The sequence below is a fragment of the Equus asinus genome, chromosome 8 (genome assembly GCF_041296235.1).
Source record: "Equus asinus isolate D_3611 breed Donkey chromosome 8, EquAss-T2T_v2, whole genome shotgun sequence".
NCBI lineage: Eukaryota > Metazoa > Chordata > Mammalia > Perissodactyla > Equidae > Equus > Equus asinus.
In genome coordinates, this window is record NC_091797.1 from 43,252,582 (window position 1) to 43,274,750 (window position 22,169).

The window sequence follows — 22,169 nt, forward strand, 5'->3', positions numbered from 1 at the left end:
ATTTTGAGGGAGGGTTTAAAAGAAGCAGTCTTTTGATTGGCTCAATGCAAGGCCACTCTGGATTAAAAGGTGGACTTAGGGTCCTGTTTCTTTGGAAATCTGTTAAGATAAATGTGATATGTCGTGACTGCAAATGCTGTATCTGAAGCTCTGCAGCTGGTTTGGAAATAGAGAATTTTTTTCTCTGCCAAAGATGGCTCTGATTCTCCAGGCAAGACTGGGATGTTCATTTATTCTGATATGATGTCAATTAGTCTCTAACAGCCTATGATTTTAGCAAACAAGATTTCTTAGTAATTTTTTTTTTAGTGGCAGTAGCAAGGCAAAGGCGGAGATGTCATTTGTAAGAAAGCAGTAATTATTTAAAGAGGATCATTATGACACTTTACAGCTGCAGTATGATTTTGGGAGAAATAACGTTTCCTGTTAACTTTGCAGCAGGTTTTATCAGTGTCATCCAGGTCTGGTTAATGGTGGGCAGGTTTTTGCTTTTTCAAAGGAGACAACACATAAAATGTGTTTAAAAGAGGGCCTGGCACACAGAATGTGCTTAATAGTAATTGACTATTGTTATTATAAAGTAAAGGAGTCTGATTTTCCTGTGTTCCAGTGACTTTTAATTAGCTGTTTATGTTGTAAAAAAATAATAGGAACCTACCTTTGTCCTTTGCTTAGTAGAGAACAGTCAATATTGTAATACAGAGGAACTCTGCTACATGCAAATTATTGACGTATACCCTAGTTACCGCAGAAGAGTCTCATAAATCAGGACCCCAAGCAAAATAGCCAGACAAGCAACGCTCTCCAGTGGCCACGCCTCTGTCCAATTAGGATCACCTGGGCCGGCTCTAGCCACGCCCCTGTCCCTGAATCAGCACAGCCGCAGACATGCCTGGGAAATGTAGTCCGCGGAGGGAGAGTGGCTCCAGCCGTGGCAAGCACCGCCCAGGCGTAGTTCTTCTGGGACTGGGGAACCCTTTGTTGGTACTCCCGCCGCGCGCCGTGAGGCTGAGGTGTCTGCAGCACGGCGCAAGCGGGTCCTAGGTTTCACGGGTTCTGAAGCTTCGCGAGGCCTGGAGCTTCGCGGGGGCTGGGCCTTGCCCTTTCGGAAAGAGTAGGGGAGAGGGGCGGCGGTGTGCGGGCTGGAGAGGTGGGAGCGGTTCACCTTTTTACCTGCGGCTGTCTCTAACCCAGGAGGCGCGGGAAGAAACCAGGACGGTCCCTCCAGGCCACTGGACCTGCAGTGTCTCCGCGGGTACTCAAACCAGCTCAGGACCGTGCGGGATCGGGGGTCCCGAGCCCCGGGGTTGGGGCGGCTTCTGGGCATTGGAGCCTGGGGCTGAGACTATCCAGAGAGTGACGGCGGCTGGCCGGCGCCAGTGATAAAATACGAGGCCCAGCCTAGTGCCAAGAGGTCAGAAATAGGTGGGGGCAGAGAGGAGAACTCCCTGAGAGCCACAAACTGGAGAAGAGACGCCCCTTGGCTAGTCTAGGGGCTTGTTTGGAGGAGGCCCAGGGTCACTAAGGAAGCAGAACTAGCGGTAGTATAGGAAACAGCCTGTGTGATGTCACAGCGCCGGGAGCACTGCAAGGTGCAGGGGACGACTTTCCGTGAAGAAAGAGGTAAGAAATAGACCACGTCGGGTGTGGGAGTGATCCGAAGACTGAATTTGAGGAAAGGTAGCCTTCCTTTTGCTCACCTTAAGAATCCTGGGGAAAGAGCTCTGTGTGAGAAGGTGGGAAGAGAGCTTCTTTCCACGCCAGTGGTGGGGGCTGCATGAGAGGGAATGTTTGAAGCTTCGGCCGAAACCCCTCGTGTCACTTCGCATGACGCATTTTTCCCACGCCAGCCTTTTATCTATCATGGCACAATGGAAACGGTTTGGTTTGTTTTACTTAGTTATTTTTTAAAATGTCATACGGTGAAATTGATATGAGAGGGGCGTACTGTTCTAACATACGTATAGATTCGTGTAAGCACCACCACAATCAGGATGCAGAGCTGTTTTATTCACTCCAAAAACCTTCCTTGTGCTATCCCTTTATATTCACACCCCTCCCCCCCCCCCGCCCCCGCCGTTAACCCCTGGCAGCCACTGATTGTTCTCCATTTCTATGGTTTTGTCTTTTCCAGAATGTCATATCAATGGAATCATATGCTGTGTAACCTTTTGAGACTTGCTTCTGTCACTCAGCACAATGCCTTTCAGACTCATCCATCTTGTGTATGTGAGTTCCTTCTTACTGCTCAGTAATATTCCACTGAATAGATGTACCACAGTTTTTTTAATCCATTCATCTGTTAATGGAATTTGGATTGTTTCCAGATGCTTTTGGTAGTTATGAATTATGCTGCTATAAATGTTCATGCACAGATTTTTGTGTGAACTTCAGTTTTCATTCAGCCTAGTGTTTGAAGGCAAACACATCAGAATTTGAATCCTGACTTTGAGACTTATGGCCTGTGTGATAACCTTGGGCAAGTTAACTTTTTTGACTACCTTCATCAGGGAGTTGTTGTGAGGTTAAATGACCCAATGTATCAGTGTTCTCAACTCTTTCAGACCCAACAGGCCCTTTTTATAACAAATATTTTGTAATGCCCTTGTTTCTATTCTGAAAAGAAATTCATTAAATTGGTAAAACTAACCTACATGCATAAATTTTTAAAGCTATGTAATGCCCTTACTCTAAAATTAAGGAGAAATAAAAGGGAACACATTGCAACTCAAGAGAAAAAAATCACTGTATATTAGCACTGGGAAAAAAACCCCAAAACCAAAATTCTGTGGTTATGTATAAAAAGAGAGGTTCTGAGCTCTGATAAGTATCAACAGATTTTCACCCATGTGGATGTTCTGCAGGACATTTGAAAATTGTATGGAACTGTCCTGTGCTGAAGGGTGTGTAGCATCGCTGGCTCTCACACATTAAATGCTAGTGGGGCTCCTTTCTCTGGTCATAAGGATTGGTTCCTGTCCACTGAGAGCCTCTGATTTATGTGAAATGTTCAGTATATTTACTAACTCATGGCAGCCGCAAGCAACAACATTCTGAAACTCCAAGAGGAGATTCTCCATTGTTTTAGTAATTTGGGGACTGGCTCAACAGTTTCACCTTCTTCTAAAACAGTGCTTCTCAAACTTGAGTGTGCATCAGAATCACCTGGAGGATTTGTTCAACACGGATTACAAACCCACTGCTGGAGTTTCTGATTCAGTAGGTCTGGAGTGGGACCTAAGAATTTGTGTTTCTGGGAAGTTCCACGGTGATGCCGATGCTGCTGGTCTAGGGAGCACATTTTAAGAAGCAGTGTTCTAAACCTCTCCCTTCAAATGTTTAAATTCAGTAGGTCTTTTAAAAATTTTAATCTTGGTTAATCTCCGTAAAATTCTGTAAAGCAGTGGAAACAGATACTCTTATCCCTGTTATTTTGTTACTGAGGAAACTAATGTTCAAAGACATTAGCGACTTGCTCAATGCTTTACAGCATTTTGCTCACCTAGATATTAGAATCCAAGGTTCTTCATCCCCAGTTGAGTGTTTTTTCCTTTAAGTAACACTGCTTGTGATAATAAAGGCAGTATGTGCTATATTGAAAGAATTTGAAAAGCAATTTCTCCTAGATCCTTGAAGAACCAAGGGAGATGGCACTATTTTATATCACTTAATGATCCATTCTTCATTTCTTACACTCCCCTAGCTTACTACACTCTCTAGCCCTGCTAGCCTCCTGTTCTTCCTAGAGCATGCTGAGGGTATTCCTGCCTCAGGGTTTTGATGAAGGGACTTTGCACTTGCTTTTCTCTCAGTGTACCCTCAGATGTCTTCGTGGCTCACTCCCTGTTTTTATTCAAGTCTAACCAAATGTTTCCTCCCCAGAAAATCTTCCCTGGCCATCCTATCTAAAATAAAGGTCTTCTTTATCCGCTTACCCTACTCTTTTGATAGCATTTATCACTACCTGAGGTTGTATATGCTTGTATGTATTTGTTGGGGTTTTTTTTGCTGCGTCTTTCTGAGGGACTTTTTCTGTTGTGTCATTGTCGCATCCCCAGTGCTTACAAGTGTCCTTAGCACAGAGTTAAATAGATACTTGAATCCAGTATGTTAGTAATTGGATTATGACTCCAACACAGATTTCAGCCCAGTTTATTCAGTTCAGCAAACATGTTGAGCACCCATCATATGTAGGTATGCACAGTGTTGGTATTAGGGATGTAAAGATGGATAAAACTTGATTCCTGCCTGAGGGAAGGGAGGAGAAAAGACACTCAAAAACATCATTTCAATACAGATAGCAAGTGCTGTGATAGAGACTAGATTACTGCTCTTATTCCCTGGAACCTACTTTGGTCATTCATAGAATACAGCATGGGACTGAGGCCACAGTCTCTGTGGCCCCTCTGTGGTCATGGGATGGCACAGAATATCTAGATGCCCTTACTCACTGGAACTGAAGATTCAGTTGGTGTCGTCTCACAAAGTACCACATATGTGGATTTCTAGACCAGTGCTGTCCAATAGAACTTTCTGTGAATATGTTTTAAATCCATGCTGTCCAGTACCATAGCCACTAACCACGTTGGCCTTTGAGCAATTGAAATTTAGCTATTTCAATTCAAGAATTAAGTCATTAATTTTATTTAAGTAACTTAAATTTAAACAGCTACATGTGGCTAGTGGCTACCATATTGGAGAGTGCAGTTCTAGAATGTCAACTGTTGTAGCTGTAGACACAAACTGACTTCTTCATAGCTTCTTTCTCTCCCCTCAGTGCCACCATCTCAAGACTCTGCCCTTCCTCAAGAGCCCAAAAGAGGAGGGAAAGGCTGACACTAGGCCCATGATAGCCATGTTCAGGGTGAGTTGGATCTCCTTCCTATATCCTAAAGTGTTAGCTTACATTTTCTACTTTCATTCTGTTGGTTTAGGTCCCAACAAAATCCAGTACAGTGATCTGACCCCAGATATTTTCTTCCCCAGTAAGTAAGGCCTAGTCTCTGACCATAGGCTTCATAAGGCTTGTCATCATTTGCCTCCTGCCTTCCCATGGTTTTTCTGTCTTTCATTAGGTAAGCAGCCGTAGCAATTAGGTTCTCAAGTAAGCCATTGTCTGTGGTACTTAGTCCTTGAGGAGTCTATGGCCCAACCAAGGAGTTAAGGAAAAATTCAAGGAAAGACATAAATTATTTTCAAGTGATAAAGACAAAATATCCCACAGAAGTTCAGAGGAGAGAGAGTATAATTTGGAAAATTTCATGAAGGGGATAGAATTTTGGTCGGCACTAAAATATGGTTGGAATTTAGTCAAAGGCAGGACAGAGGGCCTTTAAGGGGAGAAAACATAAGGCCAGCCTTAGGAGTAGAAGTGAGCATGTTTCCTGTGGAGCAATAGGTGGTAGGTTTATATTGAAAATTGTGAGGGTGAGATTGAGTATACTAGATAGGAATGAGGCGTTTGGATTTTACTGTATGGCTGATGGTGAATTAGTAGAAATTTTTGAAAAAGAAAATGCCATAATGAAGCTTGTTTGGTTTGACTTAGATATAGGGGATAAAAGAGAGTAGAGTTAAAAATGACTCCAGTTGGGGAACCTCGAAGATTCGAGAGAAATTAGATGATTTGGAAGGGAAACCAGTGTGCTGTGGAGAGGATTCAGGTGGGAAGCTAATTAGGATGAGCTAATTTTTTAAGAATATATTTACAGCAAGGCATATAAGGCAAGTGAAAAGAGACCTCAAACTTGGATGAAGATAGGATTCCAGAGGTGAGGACTGGGCGTGTACAGGCAGGGACCTGCCTGTGGTCTCCGTTATAGTAAGCACACTTTCTGAAGCTCTACAGTCTGGCCCTCATTACATCTCTGACCTCATCTCTTATCATGCTTCCCTTTATTCCTTTATTTCCAGCTGCGTTGATTTCTGTTTTTTTTGCATTGACTTCTTTTCTTTTCCTTGAATGTACCAGGCTCATTCTCTTGCCTCCTTCAAGTCTTTGCTCACATGTAACCCAATCAATGAAGCCTTTCCTGACCACTCAAGTTAAAATTGCACCACTATCCCCCTTACTCACGTCAGCATTTTCTATCTCCTTTGCCTGATCTATATTTCCCTACCGTACTTTTCACCTTTTAATATAATCTACAATTTATTTCTGTGGTTAGCATATTTTTTGTCTTCCCCTACTATGGAGTATGCTCTATACAGGCAGAGTTTCTCTTTCTTTTCTTCCTTGTTTTTGTTTCTTATCCACTGCTATATCATCTGTGCCTAGAATAGTGCCTGATATATAGTAGCTACCCATTAAATTTGTGTTAAATAAATGTTGAATGATTTAATACAATTATAAATTTATGATTTCCAGCCTCACATTGCCCCTTGATAATCTTGGTAATCCTTGACACTTCTGTGGAAAACTTAGACTGCTATATCTATTTCACACTTCTTTTGTTTCCTCAGACCTTGAACCACTCTATTCTCTTCACAGATTACAAAGAAAATACAGTCTCTTAGATGGGAATCCTTTCACCATCCTGAAACGAACATCAGCCTGCCTAAATCTGTATAGTCCCGTTCTTTATCCCTCCCCTTTGAATTGAGGAGCTCTATCTACCCTTCTGTAACAATTCTTCTACCTGTGCTTTGGATCTCATCTTTCCTGTATCTTCAATACCTTTATTCTGTTTCCCTTCTCCCTCTTTCTATTTTATACACCCTTGGCAGTTGTATCCTTCCTGTTATTTTTTCCCAGCTTTAAGGTATATTTTACATGAAATAAAATTCATCAATTTCATCTGAATGTTTTGAATTTTAACAATTGTTTACAGTTGTGTAACTTCTACCACATCAAGATATAGAACTCTTTGTCCAGTATAGTACCCACTAGCCATATGCAGCTATTTAAAATTAAATTAATTAAAATTAAATGAAATTAAAAGTTTATTTCCTTGCTTGTACTAGTAACATTTCAAATGCTTAGTAGTCACATGCGGCCAGCAGCTACTGTATTTGACAGTACAAGTATACAGTGCTTTGATCATTTCAGAAAGCTCTATTGGACAAGGCTACTGAGTGCTGCTGTAACTATGTCTCATAAATTTTGATATGATTACATATATTACCATTATATTTGAAATATTTTCTTATATTTTTTGTAATTTCTTTGACTAATTGACTTAGCACTACGTTGTTTAATTTCCAAATATCTAGGGATTTTTCCACATATCTTATTGTTATTGATTGCTAGCTCAATTCCACTTTCCTCAGAGAATATATTCTGAATGATCTCAATCTTCTTATGTCTGAAAAATGCTTTTATTTTACTTTCATTTTTTAAAGATACTTCCTCTGGGTGTATAATTCTAGGTTGACAAGTTTTGTTTTTCTATCAGTACTTTAAAGAGGATGCGCCTCTGTCTTCCCAACTGCATGATTTCTGGTGTGAAATCTGCTGTCATCTTATCTTTGTTCCTCTATGTGTAATATGTCTTTTTTTCCTCTGGCTGATTTTAAGATTTTCTCTTTATCACTAGTTTTGACCAATTTGATAAAGTGCATTGGTTCTGTTCTCCATGTTTCTTGTGCCTAGAATTTGTTGAGCTTCTTGGGTCAGTGGTTTAGTAGTTTTCATCAAATTTGTACAGTTATAAGCCACTATTTCTTCTAATATTTTTTTCTGCCTCGCTCCCCCAATTTGGGAATTCCAGTTACACAAACATTGGTCTGTTTAAATTTGTCCCACAGTTCATTGATGCTCTGTTCATTTCTTTTTTAAAAAACATTCATCGTTCTCTGTTTCTTTTTGGATAGTTTTTATTGCTATGTCTTCAAGTTCACTGATCTTTTCTTCTGCAATTTTTAGTCTACCTTTAATTCTATCAGTGTATTTTTCATCTTGGTCATTTTAATTTTTATCACTAGAAATTCAATTTCAGTCTTTTTTATTTCATCCACGATTCTCTACTTAACTCTTTGGACATATGGAATATAGCTATAATAATTCTAATTCTAACATCTGTCAGTTCTGGATTGGTTTTGATTAATTGTTTTTTGTTGTGAGTTGTAGTTTTCTTCTTATTTTTCCTAGTAATCTTTGTTTGGATTCCAAACATTAATTTTATCTTCTTGGGTGTTAGATGTTTTTGTATTCCTAGAAATATTTAAGAGCTTTTATCTGAGATGCAATTAAGTTACTTAGAAATGGTTTAATCCTTTCTGATCTTACTTTTAAGATTTTAAGGTTAAGAGATATATATATATATATATTGTAGATCTATTTTCCTTTAACAAACCTTTTCTGATGGGTAACACACTCCTGCGTGTTTCTCCTTTACTCTCATACTACTACCACACTCACAGCACTTCTGACACCAGATGTGTGGGATGTTTTTCCCACACCAAGCAGTTCACTGTGACACCAGCTGTGTGTCCTACAATTCAATTCAGTTCTGACACTAGTCAGAGTTAGTGAAGACCCCACAGGTTAAGGGCTTTTTCCTACAGGATTGCCTCCCCCTTCAGATGCCAATTGCAATTAGTAGGCCCCCAGGTTGCCCACAACTTCTGTCTGACTTGGCTACAAATTGGACCGTCCCATGACCTCCCTTTTTGGATTCAGTCATTTGCTGTAACAGCTCACAGAACTCAGGGAAACACTTACTTATGTATTCCAGTTTTTTATGTCATAAAGGATGCAGATGAACAGCCAGATGAAGAGATATAAAGGGCAAGGTACAGAGGGTTGGAGCATAGGAACTTTTGTCTCTATGGAGTTGAAGTGTGCCACCCTCCCAGTACATAGATGGTTTCACCAACCTGGGGGCTCTCCAAACTTTGTACTTTGGGGATTTTTTAGGGAGGATTCATCATATAGGCATGACTGACTATTCATTCAATCTGTAGCCCCTCTCCCCTCCCTGGAGGATGGGAGGGTGGGGCTGAAAGTTCTAAGCTTCTAATCATGGCTTGGTCTTTCTGGTGACGAGCCCCTATCCTCAGGCTGTTCAGGAGCCTATCAAGAGTAACCTCAGAACAAAGGACACTCCTATCACTCAGAAATTCCAGGGGATTTAGGAACTCTTTGTCGGGAACCAAGGACAAAGACCAAATATTAGAACAAAAGATACTCCTGGTGCTTTTATCACTTAGGAAATTACAGGATATTTTAGGAGCTCTGTGCCAGGAATGGGGTCAGAGACCAATATATGTTCTTTCTGTTATTTCTCACCTTATATTTTCTTTATGACAGTGCATTTGAGTACTTGTAATACCGAATACTTTGTAAATGCTTTTGTATTATATGAATAATTTCTGTGTTTAAAAGAAAGAGTCATGCAGTATATTTTAGATCCTACATTGCTTCCCAGATAGAGACTGATGAAGAGTCATTTATTTATTCAACCATGACTCATTGTACACTTTCTATGTACCAGGCACTAAGTGTGCCCAGGCACTACTTTGTTGTTACATGTTTTATGTATTGGCTATGTTCTCTCTGATATTCCTGGTGAGAGAGGCAGACTTATTTTTATCTGATCCTGAGCAATGTCACAATTCTCTTGTTCATTGTTTTTTATTGCTTCAACTATACCAGTTTGCATACTAAGTTTTCAAGATATTATTTGTCAAATCTAGTTCAGTTATATTTGGCCTTCAACATAATTAGCTGGTTGCTACTCTCCATATCCTTCTGCCCTCACACATGCATAATCTCTCTCATATCAACATGACTCATGAGGATGGTACTTTTTTTTTTAATCAATGATGAACCTACAGTGACATGGCATAATCACTCAAAGTCCATGGTTTACCATAGGGTTTTCACTTTTGGTGTTGTACATTCTATGGGTTTGGACAAATGTATAATGCCATATACCTGTCATTATTATGTCATACAGAGTATTTTCATTGCCCTAAAAATCACCTGTGCTCTGCCTATTCATCTTTCCCCTCACCCCCAACCCCTGATCTTTTTTTTTAATTAAGATTACATTGGTTTATAACATTATGTAAATTTCAGGTGTACGTCATTATATTTTGATGTCTGTATAGTCTGCATAGTGTTCACCACCCAAAGTCTGGTTTCCATCCATCAGCACTGGTGTTTTTATTGTCTCCATAGTTTTGCTTTTTTCAGAATGTCATATAATTGGAATTATACAACATAGAGTCTTTTCAGATTGACTTCTTTTACTTAGTAATATGTGTTTAAGTTTTCTCCATGTCCTTTCATCACTTGATAGCTCATTTCTTTTTAGCACTGAGCAATATTCCATTGTTTGGGTGTACGACAATTTATTTATCCATTCACCTACTGAAGGATATCTTGGTTGCTTCCAAGTTTTGGCAGTTGTGAATAGAGCTGCTATAAATATCCATGTGCAGGTTTTTGTGTGGATGTAAGGTTCAGCTCATTTGGGTATATACCAAGGAGCATGATTACTGGATCATTTGGTAAGAGTATGTTTAGTTTTATAAGAAACTGCCAAAGTGTCTTCCAAAGTGGCTGTAGCATTTTGCATTCCCACTAGCAATGTAGGAGAGTTCCTGTTGTTCCACATCCTCCCCAGCATTTGGTGTTGTCATTGTTTCAGATTTTGGCCGTTCTAAGAGGTGTGTAGTGGTGTCGCTTTGTTTTGATTTGCATTTCCCTGGTGACATATGATGTGGAACATTTTTTCATATGCTTTATTTGCCATCTGTATATCTTTTTTGGTGAAGTGTCTGTTAAGATCTTTGGTCCATTTTTAAATCAGCTTGTTTGTTTTCTTATTGTTGAGTTTTAAGAATTTTTCTGTGTTTTATTAACAATGCTTTAACAGATATGTCTTTTGCAAGTGTTTTCTTTCAGTATGACTTGTCTTCTAATTCTCTTGATACAGTCTTTTGCAGAGCAGAAGTTTTTAATTTTAATGAAGTCCAGCTTATCAATTATTTCTTTCATGCATTGTTTTGTATCTAAAAAGGCAATCAGCATACCCAATGTTATCTAGGTTTTCTCCTATGTTACTTCCAGGAATTTTATAGTTTTGCAGTTTATATTTGGGTCTGCAATCCATTCTGAGTGAATTTTTGTGAAGGGTGTAAGGGTCTGTGTCTAGGTTCACTTTTTGCATGTGGATGTCCAGTTGTTCCAGTACTATTTGTTGAAGAGACCATCTTTGCTCCATTTTTTAAAGTCTTTATTCCGTTGTCAAAGATCAGTTGAGTATATTTATGTGGGATTATTTCAGGGCTCTCTATTCTGTTTCATTGTCTATTTTTGACCACACTTTCTTGATTACTATAGCTTTATAATGAGTTTTGAAGTTGGGTGGTGTCAGTCCTCCAACTTTGTTCTTCAATATTGCGTTGGCTATTCTGGGTCTTTTTCATTTCCGTATAAACTTTAAAATCACTTTGTTGATGGTCATAAGATAACTTCTTGGGGTTTTGATAAGGATTGCATTGAATCTATAGGTGAAGTTGGGAAGAACTGATATCTTGAAAATATTGAGTCTTCCTATCCATAAATATGGGATATCTCTCCATTTATTATTTCTTCTTTGATTTCATTCACCAGAATTTTGTAATTTTCTTCATATTGATTTGTACCTATTTTGTTAGATTTATGGCTAAGTGTTTCATTTTCTTTCAGTGCTCACATAAATGGTATTGTGGTTTTAATTTCAGATTCCACTGTTCATTGTTTGTATACAGGAAAGCAGTTGGCTTTTGTGTATTAACCTGGTATCCTGCAGTCCTGCTATAATGCCTTATAAGTTCCAGGAGTTTCTTTGTCTTTTATTTCAGATTTTCCACAGATGATCATGTCATCTGTGAACAAAGACAGTTTTATATCTTTCTTCCCAATTTGTATGTGTACCTTTTAATTACTTCTCTTGTTTTATTGCATTAGCAAAGACTTCTGATACAGTGTTGAAAAGGAATGGTGAGAGTGGACATCCTTGCATTGTACCTGATGTTAGCCAGAAAGCTTCCAGTTTCTCACCATTAAGAATGATGTTAGCTGTTAGTTTTTTAAAAATAGTCTGTATCAAGTTGAGAAAGTTCCCCTCTATTCTTAGTTTACTGAGAATTTTTTGTCATGAATGATTGTTGGATTTTGTCAAATGCTTTTTCTGCATCTATTAATGTGATCGTATGGTTTCTCTTTTTTAGTTTGTTGATGTAATGGATTTACATTAAGTGAAACTAGCCTTGCATACCTGGGATAAATCCAACTTGGTTGTGGTGTATAATTATTTTTATGCATCGTTGGATTCAATTTGCTAGTTTTTTTGTTGAGGATTTTTTGCATCTATGTTCATGAGAGATATTGGTCTATAGTTTCTTTTCCTGTAGTGTCTTTATCTGGTTTTGGTGTTAGGGTAATGCTGGCCTCATAGAATGAGTTACAAAGTATTCCCTCTGCTTCTATCCTCTGGAAGAGATTATAGAAAATTGGTACAATTTCTTCTTTAAGTGTTTGGTAGAATTCATCAGTGAACCCATCTGGGCCTAGTGCTTTCTGTTTTGGAATATTATTAATTAGTTATTCCACGTCTTTAATAGCTATAGGCCTATTCAAATTGTGTATTTCTTCTTGTATGAGTTTTGGCAGATTGTTTTTCAATCTGCCAAATAGACCAGGAATTGGTCTGTTTCATCTAGGTTGTCCAATTTGTGGGCATTGAATCATTCATAGTATTCCTTTATTATCCTTTTAATGCATATGAAATCTTTAGTGATGTCTTCTCTTTATTTCTGATATTAGTAATTGGTATCATTTTTCTTTTTTTCTTCATTAGCCTGAGTAGAGGCCTATCAATTTTATTGATCATCTCAGCTTTTGGTTTTATTGATTTCTCTGTTGATTTCCTGTTTACAATTTCATTGATTTCTACTCTAATTCTTTTTTTTTTTTTCCTTCTGCTCACTTTGGATTTAATTTGTGCTGCTTTTTCTAGTTTCCTAAGGTGGAAACTTAGATTATTGATTTTAGATCTTTCTTCTTTTCTAATATATGCGTTCGGTGCTATAAATTTCCCTCTAAACACTACTTTCACTGCATCTCACAAATTTTGGTAAATTGTTTTCATTTTCGTTTAGTTCAAAGTATTTTAAAATTTCTCTCACGAATTCTTCTTTGACCCATTTGTTATGTAGAAGTGTGTTTTTACATTTTTTTCTTTTTGAGGAAGATTAGCCCTGAGTTAACATCTGCTGCCATTCCTCCTCTTTTTACTGAGGAAGACTGTCCCTGAGCTAACATCCATGCCCATCTTCCTCTACTTCCTATGTGGGATGCCTGCCACAGCATAGCTTGCCAAGCAGTGCCATGTCTGCACCCAGGATCTGAGCTGGTGAACCCCAGGCCACCAAAGCAGAATGTGTGAACTTAACTGCTGCACCACCAGGCTGGCCCCTGTAGAAGTGTGTTTTTAAATCTCCATGTATTTTGGGATTTTCCAGTTATCTTTCTCTCATTGATTTCTAGTTTAATTCCACTGTGGTCTGAAAGCAGATATTGCACGATTTCTGATCTTTTAAATTTGTTAAGGTGTGTTTTATGGCCCAGGATGTGGTCTGTCTTGGTGAATGTTCCCTATTAGCTTGAGAAAAATATGTATTTTGCTGTTGTTGGATGAAGTAGTCTATAGATGTACATTATATCCACTTGATTGATGATGATGTTGCATTCAGCTGTGTACTTACTGATTTTCTGCCTGCTGGATCTGTCCATTTCTGAGAGAAGTTGAAGTCTCCAATTATGGCAGTGGGTTCAGCTGTTTCTCCCTGTAGTTCTATCAGTTTTTGCCTCATATAGTTTGCCTCTCTATTGTTAGGTGCATACACGTTAAGAATTATTATGCCTTCTCGGAGGATTGACCACTTTGTCATTAGCTAAATGTCCTTCTTTATCCCTGATAACTTTTCTTACTTTGAGGTCTGCTCTGTCTGAAATTAATATAGCTGCTCCTGCTTTCTTTTGATTAGTGTTAGCATGATATATTTTTTCCATCCATTTATTTTTAATCTATATGTGTCTTTATATTTAAAGTGGATTTCTGGTAGACAATATATAGTTGGATCTTGTTTTTTGATCCACTCTGACAATCTCTGTCTTTTAATTGGTTCATTTAGACCATTCAAATAATCACCATTCAAAGTGATTATTGATATAGTTGGATTAATATCTACCATATTTGTTAGTGTTTTTTATTCTTCCACTCTTATTCTGCCTTTTGTGGTTGTAATTGAGCATTTTATATGATTCCATTTTCTCTCCTTTCTTAGTATATCAGTTATGCATTTTTAATTTTTTTAGCAGTTGCCGTAGAGTTTGTAATATATGTTTACAACTAATCCAAGTCCACTTTCAAGTAATACTATACCACTTCACGGGTAGTGTGAGTACCTTATAATAACAAAATAATCCTAATTCCTTCTTCCTTTGTCTTGTATCATTGCTGTCATTTATTTCGTTAATACACAAGCATACGTATTATACATAGATATAGGATATATACATAAGCATACGTAATCTATTATTGATATTTAAAAAAACTGTTATCTGTTAAATCAATTAAGAATAAAAATATTAAGTTTTTATTTTACCTTACTTATTCCATCTTTGGTGTGCCTCCTTTCTTTATGTAGATCTGAGTTTCTGACCTATATTACTTTCCTTCTCTCTAAAGAACTTCTTTTAACATTTTTTGCAAGGCAGGTCTGCTGGCAAAATCTATTATTGATATTTAAAAAAACTGTTATCTGTTAAATCAATTAAGAATAAAAATATTAAGTTTTTATTTTACCTTACTTATTCCATCTTTGGTGTGCCTCCTTTCTTTATGTAGATCTGAGTTTCTGACCTATATTATTTTCCTTCTCTCTAAAGAACTTCTTTTAACATTTTTTGCAAGGCAGGTCTGCTGGCAAATTCTGTCAAGTTTTGTCTGAGAAAGTCTTTATTTCTCCTTCACTTTTGAAGGATAATTTCACAGGGTATAGAATTCTAGGTTAATTTTTTTTTCTGTCAATACTTTAAATGTTTCACTCCACTTTCTTGCTTGCAAGATTTCTGAGGAGAAGTTGGATGTAATTCTTATCTTCGTTCCTTTCTAGGTAAGGTATTTTTGTCCTCTGACTTCTTTCAGGAGTTTTTCTTTATTTTTTATTTTCTATAATTCAAAAATGATATGTCTAGCTGTAGTTTTTTGGGTGCTTATCCTGCTTGGTGTTTTCTGGGCTTCCTGGATCTGTAGTTTAGTGTCTGACATTAATGTGTGTCATTGTTTCAGATATTTCTTCTGTTCCTTTTTCTCTTTTCTTGTCCTTCTGTTATTCCCATTATACTTATTATACTTTCTGTAGTTGTCCCACAGTATTTGGATATTCTGTTCTGTTTTTTTCAGACTTTATACTCTTTGCTTTTCAGTTTTTGAGGATTCTGTTGATAATATCCTCTTGGAGATTCTTTCCTCAGCTGTGTCCAGTCAACTAATGTGTCTCTCAAAGGCATTCTTCATTTCTGTTACAGTTTCTCTTTTTATCTCTGGCATTTTTCTGTTATTCTTTCTTAGGATTTCCATCTCTCTGCTTACATTGCCCATCTGTTTTTGAATGCTGTCTACTTTATCCTTTAGAGCCCTTAGCATATTAATCATAGTAGTTTTAAATTCCCAGTCTGATAAATCCAGTATCCCTGCTATATCTGGTTCTGATGCTTGCTGTGTCTCTTCAAATTGTGTTTTTTGCCTTTTGGTAATTTTTCATTGATAATTGAACATGATGTACTGGGTAAAAGGAACTGCTGGAAATAGGCCTTCAGTAATGTGGTGGTAAGATATTGGGGGAAGGCAGGCATTCTATGGTCCTATGATTAGGTCTTAGTCCTTTAGTGAGCCTTTCTCTCTGGACTGTGAACCTCAAAAGTGTTTCTTTGTTTTTTCCTTCTCCCTTCGTCCCACAGGATAGCAGGAATGGGTTAGAGGATTTCTGCCATGTCAAAGGCCAGAGCCAGTTGGAGTTGGGTATTTCCCTTCTTTTAAGGTGAGTTAGGCTCTGATAAAACCCAAGCAGGTTAGGCTGAGGTTAACTAATTTCCCCTGAGGGTCAGCCCTGTTAAGAAGAACAGAATGTTCTGAGTTATTTCAGAATGGATCCTTTCTCCCTTCCCCTGCCAAAAGCCCAAGAGGACTTTTCTCAGATGTTTACTTTGGGAATTTAGTCGAGCTCTTGGAGCTAAATCTCACAATATTATGGATGCCCTCCCTCCCCATGACTGCATCCCCCTAGAGTGTTTTACTCTCAGAGTTGTCCACACTGAGCCTTCAGCAATTCATCAGTTATAGTTCAGATTTTTCTACCCCTGGCACTGGTTCCTGCAGCATTTTCCACTGGTGAGTCTCTGCTCCTATAAGTTGTGACTGCCTGTATTCCTCTGTCTTTCCCTTCTCGGGGGCAGTGGTTTGCCCTGTGTCCTGTGGTCTCTTAAGGATCAAAGAAGAATTGTTGATTTTTCAGTTGTCCACCTTTGTATTTGTTGTTAGGATAGAGTGGTGACTTCCAAGCTCCTTATATGCAGAAGCAGAAACCTGATATTTCTTAAAGTATGGATTATTCCATCATGTAGACTTAGGAAATTTGATTTTTGGGGGGGGGGGCGGCCTCCACATAGAGCTACAAACTGCTAAAGTCTAAGAGTAATGGAATGGACAACCTGGAAGAATCAAAATAGGAGGTTTTGGTGAGAATGTGTGTGATGTTTGTGAGTTCAAATTTCAGAGATTTAGCACTCTGTGGAGATGGCTCAGTCTTACAGTTGACTTTGGGAATGGGTACAAGAATTATATAGAAAAATTAGAAACAAGATTTCTATATAAAATGAAAGCTGAAAGATCAAACATGCCACTTATAATAAAAACTGTAAATTGGATTAAAATACTTTCTAAGTATTCTAAATGCTTTACATATTTACATATTATTTACATATTAACTCATTGAATCTTTGTGATAAGCCTGAATTGTAGTACTTGTTATTGTCCCTATTTAAAGTACAGCCTCTTGGTTTAGTTGTGTTTTGGTTTTTGAACCAAAGTGATAAAGAAAGATTTCAAATAAAAGATTATACAGATATAAATAAAAAGGAAGCTGAACTACAGAATTAATTTAAAAATAGAATTTATAGCCAAAGAAAATAAGACAAAGGAGGTCTTTTAGGATTATGATTAAGTTTGCTTTTTTTGAATATCTAATACATCCATATAGTTCAAAAATAAGAAATTGGAAAAGATATACAGTGAAAGGCCTTCTTCATGTTCTTTTTCTGCCCAGTTCCAGCTCCCCACCCTCCTTAGATAATCCTGTTCTTATCTGACCAGACTTTATAACAAAAAAAGAACACGTTATGCATACTGTTTACCATCTTGCTTTTTTCACTATATCTTGGGGATCTTTCCATATCAGTATGTAGATCTTCCTGTTTTTTTACAACTGTGTATAATTCTGTTTTTAAATTTAACCAGTCAGTTCCCTATTGAGGAATATTTGGGTTTTCAGATAATGCTGCAATGAATTCCTCCATATATATGAATTTCCCAAAGTAGAATTGCTAGATAAAAGGTTCAGTTATGTACCTGTAATTTTGGTAAATATTACCAAATTGCTTACCATTAGGGCTATCCTAGTTTATACACCCTTCAGCAGGGTATGAGTATGTCTGTTCCCTATGGCCAAGATAAGCATTTTTGTTAATTTGAGAGGTATAATCTACAATAAAGACATACCATGGCTTTTTCTATCCTGAATAGCATAGCACCAGAGTTTATAAATATATATAAATAAAATATACATATACGATATACAAAATATGTTAAAAATGCAAAAGAAATATTGACAAGTGTACAAAGATAATATGCCTTTCTTACTACTAGACAGAATCAAGCAAACAAAAAATGAAGATGTGTTGGTGCCGGGCCAGTGTCATAGTGGTTAAGATTGCAAGCTCCGTTTTGGCAGCCCAGGGTTTACAGATTCAGATCCCAGGCGCAGATGTAGCATCACTCATCAAGCCACACTGTGGCCGCATCCCACGTAAAATAGAGGAAGAATGACACAGATGTTAGCTCAGGGCCAATCTTCCTCACACACACACACAAAATAAATAAATAAAAAATAAAGATGTGGAATGTCTGGATAATTCATTAAAGTTGATTATGTACCTCTACAAATGGAGCATACATTTTCTACTATAAAATCCAGGGAAAATTACAAGGTTAATCATATATATTACGCAACCTAGCAAACCCTAATAAAGTTGTTGAAAACTTTCAGGCTCAATTATCTGAATCTCATGCTCATTTTTATCTTAGTCTCTTTATTCATGTTCTTCCATCTACTGTGCATGCTTCCTTTTATGCCAATCCTTGTGGCGGGTATTTACAGAGTTCCGCAGAATGATACACAAAAGAACATTATTTATGCTAACAGTTATATATTAGTGGAATTAGTTATAGTATTCATGATCTTGATATATATAATTTTTTTAAGTAAATACTTTTTTGAAGCAAGTTAATTTCTTTTAAAAGTGGTCATTAATGTTGCTTTTTTAATGATCACACATTTATTTCTTGACTCTATAGTTTATTTATCCCTCACCACTGTACTATAAATATGCTCATGAAGGGCATTCATTATTCCTTTCCTTTCAAAAGAATCTAGTGACTTTTTCTTAGCCCTCTTTTATCTTCTTAGATAAAATTGAGTTCATTGTCCTTATGAAACCATCTTTTTATGCTGTGCATGAGAGTGTAAAACTCTGATTTACCTAATTTTCTAACTACTCCATGAGTTCCTTTCGTGGTTTCTCTTTCTGTCTCTTAGTAATGGGTATCTGTGAAAAGTTGTCTCTGCAGTGGTTGTTACGGTTTATAGGTTGAATCTCCCCCTTAGCATTTATGCCTGTAATTATTTAAAAAGTAGAAACTTGCCACCAAACATTTACTTTTCCAAAAATTAGGATAGTGCTTTTATCTTAACTTTTGCTTTGAACAGTTTCCAGGGCTTAGTTAAAAAAAAAAAAAGTGACTGGACTGATTTTTAAAAACTACTGTCATTGTGGCATTCTCATTAAAAAAAAAAAAAAACAACCAACATTTGTCCACTCACCAAACATTTGGCAAACATATGCTGTGTGCCAGATATTGTGCCAGGAGTTGAGGGCTCAAATGTTAAAGACTTCAGTCTCTCATCTCCAGGAGTTCAGGGTCTAGTAAAAGAGGCTGTGATAAGTGCTGTGGTGAAGAATATGCTGACCCAACATGGGGAGCAGTGGTGAAGAAAGTGGACTCTGGGCCCCAGCTGACTGGGTTGAATCCTGGCTCTGCCACTTACTAGCTCTGTAGCCTTGAGAAAATTTCTTAATCTCTCTAAGCTAGCACTGATCAATAGAAATATAATGCGAGCCACATATGTCATTTAAAATTTTCTAGTAGCCATGTTTAAAAAAAATAATGAGAAACAGGTAAAATTAATTTTAATCTTATCCCATAACCTAAAACATCGTCTTAACATGTACTCAATATAAAAATTTATTAATGAGATATTTTACATTTTTTTTTGTACTGGATCTTCAAAATCTGGTATATATTTTACACTTATAGCACAGCTCAATTTGGACTAGCCATATTTCTAATGCTCAGTAGCCGCATGTGGCTAGAGGTTACTGTATGGGATAATACAATTTTATGCCCCATTTATTCATTCATAAAATGGGGATAATAATAGTTTCTATCTCATGGAGTTCTAGTGAGGAATAGGTGATTAAATACGTGTAAAGTACTTAGAACAGTGATGGTTCTAAGCATGGTAAGCACTCATTAAATGTTAGCTGTTATTATTTTTAAGGATAATTATTTTATTGTTGTAGAGGCCATGAGAATATAGATAAGGAGCCTAGAAGAGGTGATGTTAAAATTGAATCCTGAAGAATGGGCAGGAATTAGAGCAAAGACTAGGTGATGGGAGGGGAGTTCTACATGAAAAGAGCATGTACAGGGAGACATAAGAAATTTGATGAATACTAGGAAGTAAAAACAGTATGGTTAGAGTATAAGGTATGTGTGAAACTGACAGATGATGAGGCTGGATTGGTAGGTGGATCAAATCGTTAAGGACCTTTATCTCAAAGGGTCGGTCAATGACAAGCCACATATATGATGGTGATCCCATAAGATTAGTACCGGATAGCCTAGGTGTGTAGTAGGCTATGCCATCACATATAGCATGTGTGAGTACAGTTTATGATGTTTGCATAAGGATGAAATTGCCTAATGACACATTTCTCAGAACATATCCTGGTCGTTAAGCGATGCATTTCTGTATTTGAAAGATCGCAGTATCAGCAGTATTGAGGGTTGGAAAGGGGCCAAATGAGAGGACTTCTTCTGATTTCACAGAGAGAGTCAGTAGAAAGCTGAGATTAAAACTGAGGATTTTATGAACCTGTAGCCATAATAATTTCTACTACTTCAGACAGAGCAGTAGAGATTAAGTGCTTGGACTCTGGAGTTCTGGCTGACGTGTTTCTTGGGGCAAGTGACTTCAGCACTCTGAACCTCCTTTGAAATAGAAATTCCATTATCCACCTGATAGGCTTCTAATTAACTATTGTTAATATTGTGAGGCAGCTTGGCATAAACTCAATACAACCAAAAAAGGCATCAAAGTTTCTTTCTCTTTCCTCTAAGACATGAAGTAGTGACTCTGGAGACACATATATGCACACATGAGATAATAGATAAACAATGTAAAACACTGCTTTTAAGTGCTAAAATTAGAAGTTAAAACAGTAGAGCAAATATTGTGGGAGATCAGGAAAACTGGGGAATTAGGAATGTCATGGGAATAGTATAATTTGAGTGGGGCTATGAAATATGGTCAAGAATTAGATGAGCAAAACAAAGCAGGAAGGGCTTTTTGGGCAGGAGAAGCAACAATAAATTAGTTACAATGAGGAATGAATGTTGAATGTTAGTACAGTTAATTAAGTCATTAATTCCTCTTGTTTAATGCTTGCTTATTATATGCCAGCATCTAGGGGTCACACTGAAGGCATGTTTAAGTGAAAATCTACATACTGAATAAAGAGGCTGCCCCTCAATTTTTTCTTTCACTTGACTCAACATGGGCAGTCAGGCTTCTGCATACCACTCCTTCCCCAAGTAGAAGGTTGAAGTATTTCATTCTGGGGAAACTAATCAGCCCAAAATGAAAGACAATAGGTGCCAACGTTTGGGGGGTCCATTAACGATATGGGCAGGTGTCTGCCCAGTAATCCTGCAGTGAAACCCATTATTGATCATGCCTTTACACACAGACACTTAACTTTCAATCAACATATTAGAAACTCACTCTTAAGTATTAACCCATAGTGAAGGACTGCTTCTAGATATGCTGATATATAAAAAGAAGGATCATCTGTCTTTTGTCCTCTATGCTTAATGTTTCTTGCCTTTCTGTCCATGACTGAGAGTAAAAACAATCTAGATTTGTCTTAGGAAAGCCCTAAGAATTGTTTTTCACTTTAAAAGAGTAAATTTTCCCCTTTTCAACCTTTCTTTTTTCCTTTAGACCTAGTTTCTGCTCTTACATCAAATGTAAAGCAGTAATATTAGCAATTATTCTGCAAAAAGGGATTAGGTAAAAGTATTGCTTTGTGTAAGTCAAAAAACCAAATCTAGTAGAAAAGTTTATTTAAAATACATTTAAAGAGCTCTTAATTGGCTTTAAGATAATAGTTTAAATGTTGATTAAGTAGTTTTCTCACTGGAGGCTCCCTAAAAGACCATCTCTCTTTGATAACAGTTTTTCTTTCTTTTTGTTTTTGTTTTTTTTGTTTTTTTTGAGCAAGATTAGCCCTGAGCTAACTACTGCCAGTCCTCCTCTTTTTTGCTGAGGAAGCCTGGCCCTGAGCTAACGTCTGTGCCCATCTTCCTCTGCTTTATATGTGGGACACCTACCACAGCATGGTGTGCCAAGTGGTGCCATGTCCGCACCTGGGATTCGAACCAGCGAACCCCAGGCCGCTGAGAAACAGAACGTGCAAACTTAACCGCTCTGCCACCTGGCTGGCCCCACAGTTTTTCTTTCTTAATCCTTGCTTATCTTCATGTGTTTTTTTT

At 37.5% G+C, this 22,169-nt stretch overlaps 1 protein-coding gene across 4 annotated transcripts in view; it reads left to right on the forward strand.

Moving 5' to 3' along the window:
- Window positions 1-903: 903 nt before the first annotated feature.
- Window positions 904-22,169, forward strand: part of LOC106827621 (zinc finger protein 184-like) — a 29,119-nt gene continuing 7,853 nt past the window's right edge. For 2 of the 4 annotated variants that reach the window (XR_011505143.1, XM_014835544.3), the window contains exons 1-2: window positions 924-1,623; window positions 2,135-2,229. Coding sequence is in view for 1 of the 4 variants with exons in the window: in XM_014835544.3 (XP_014691030.2) it covers window positions 2,136-2,229 (94 nt within the window). In the remaining 3 variants the exon portion in view is untranslated. Of the gene's footprint in view, window positions 1,624-2,134; window positions 2,230-4,777; window positions 4,865-15,958; window positions 16,039-22,169 lie in introns of all 4 variants that reach the window. The other 2 variants (XM_070515452.1, XM_070515451.1) reach the window with 2 other exon arrangements.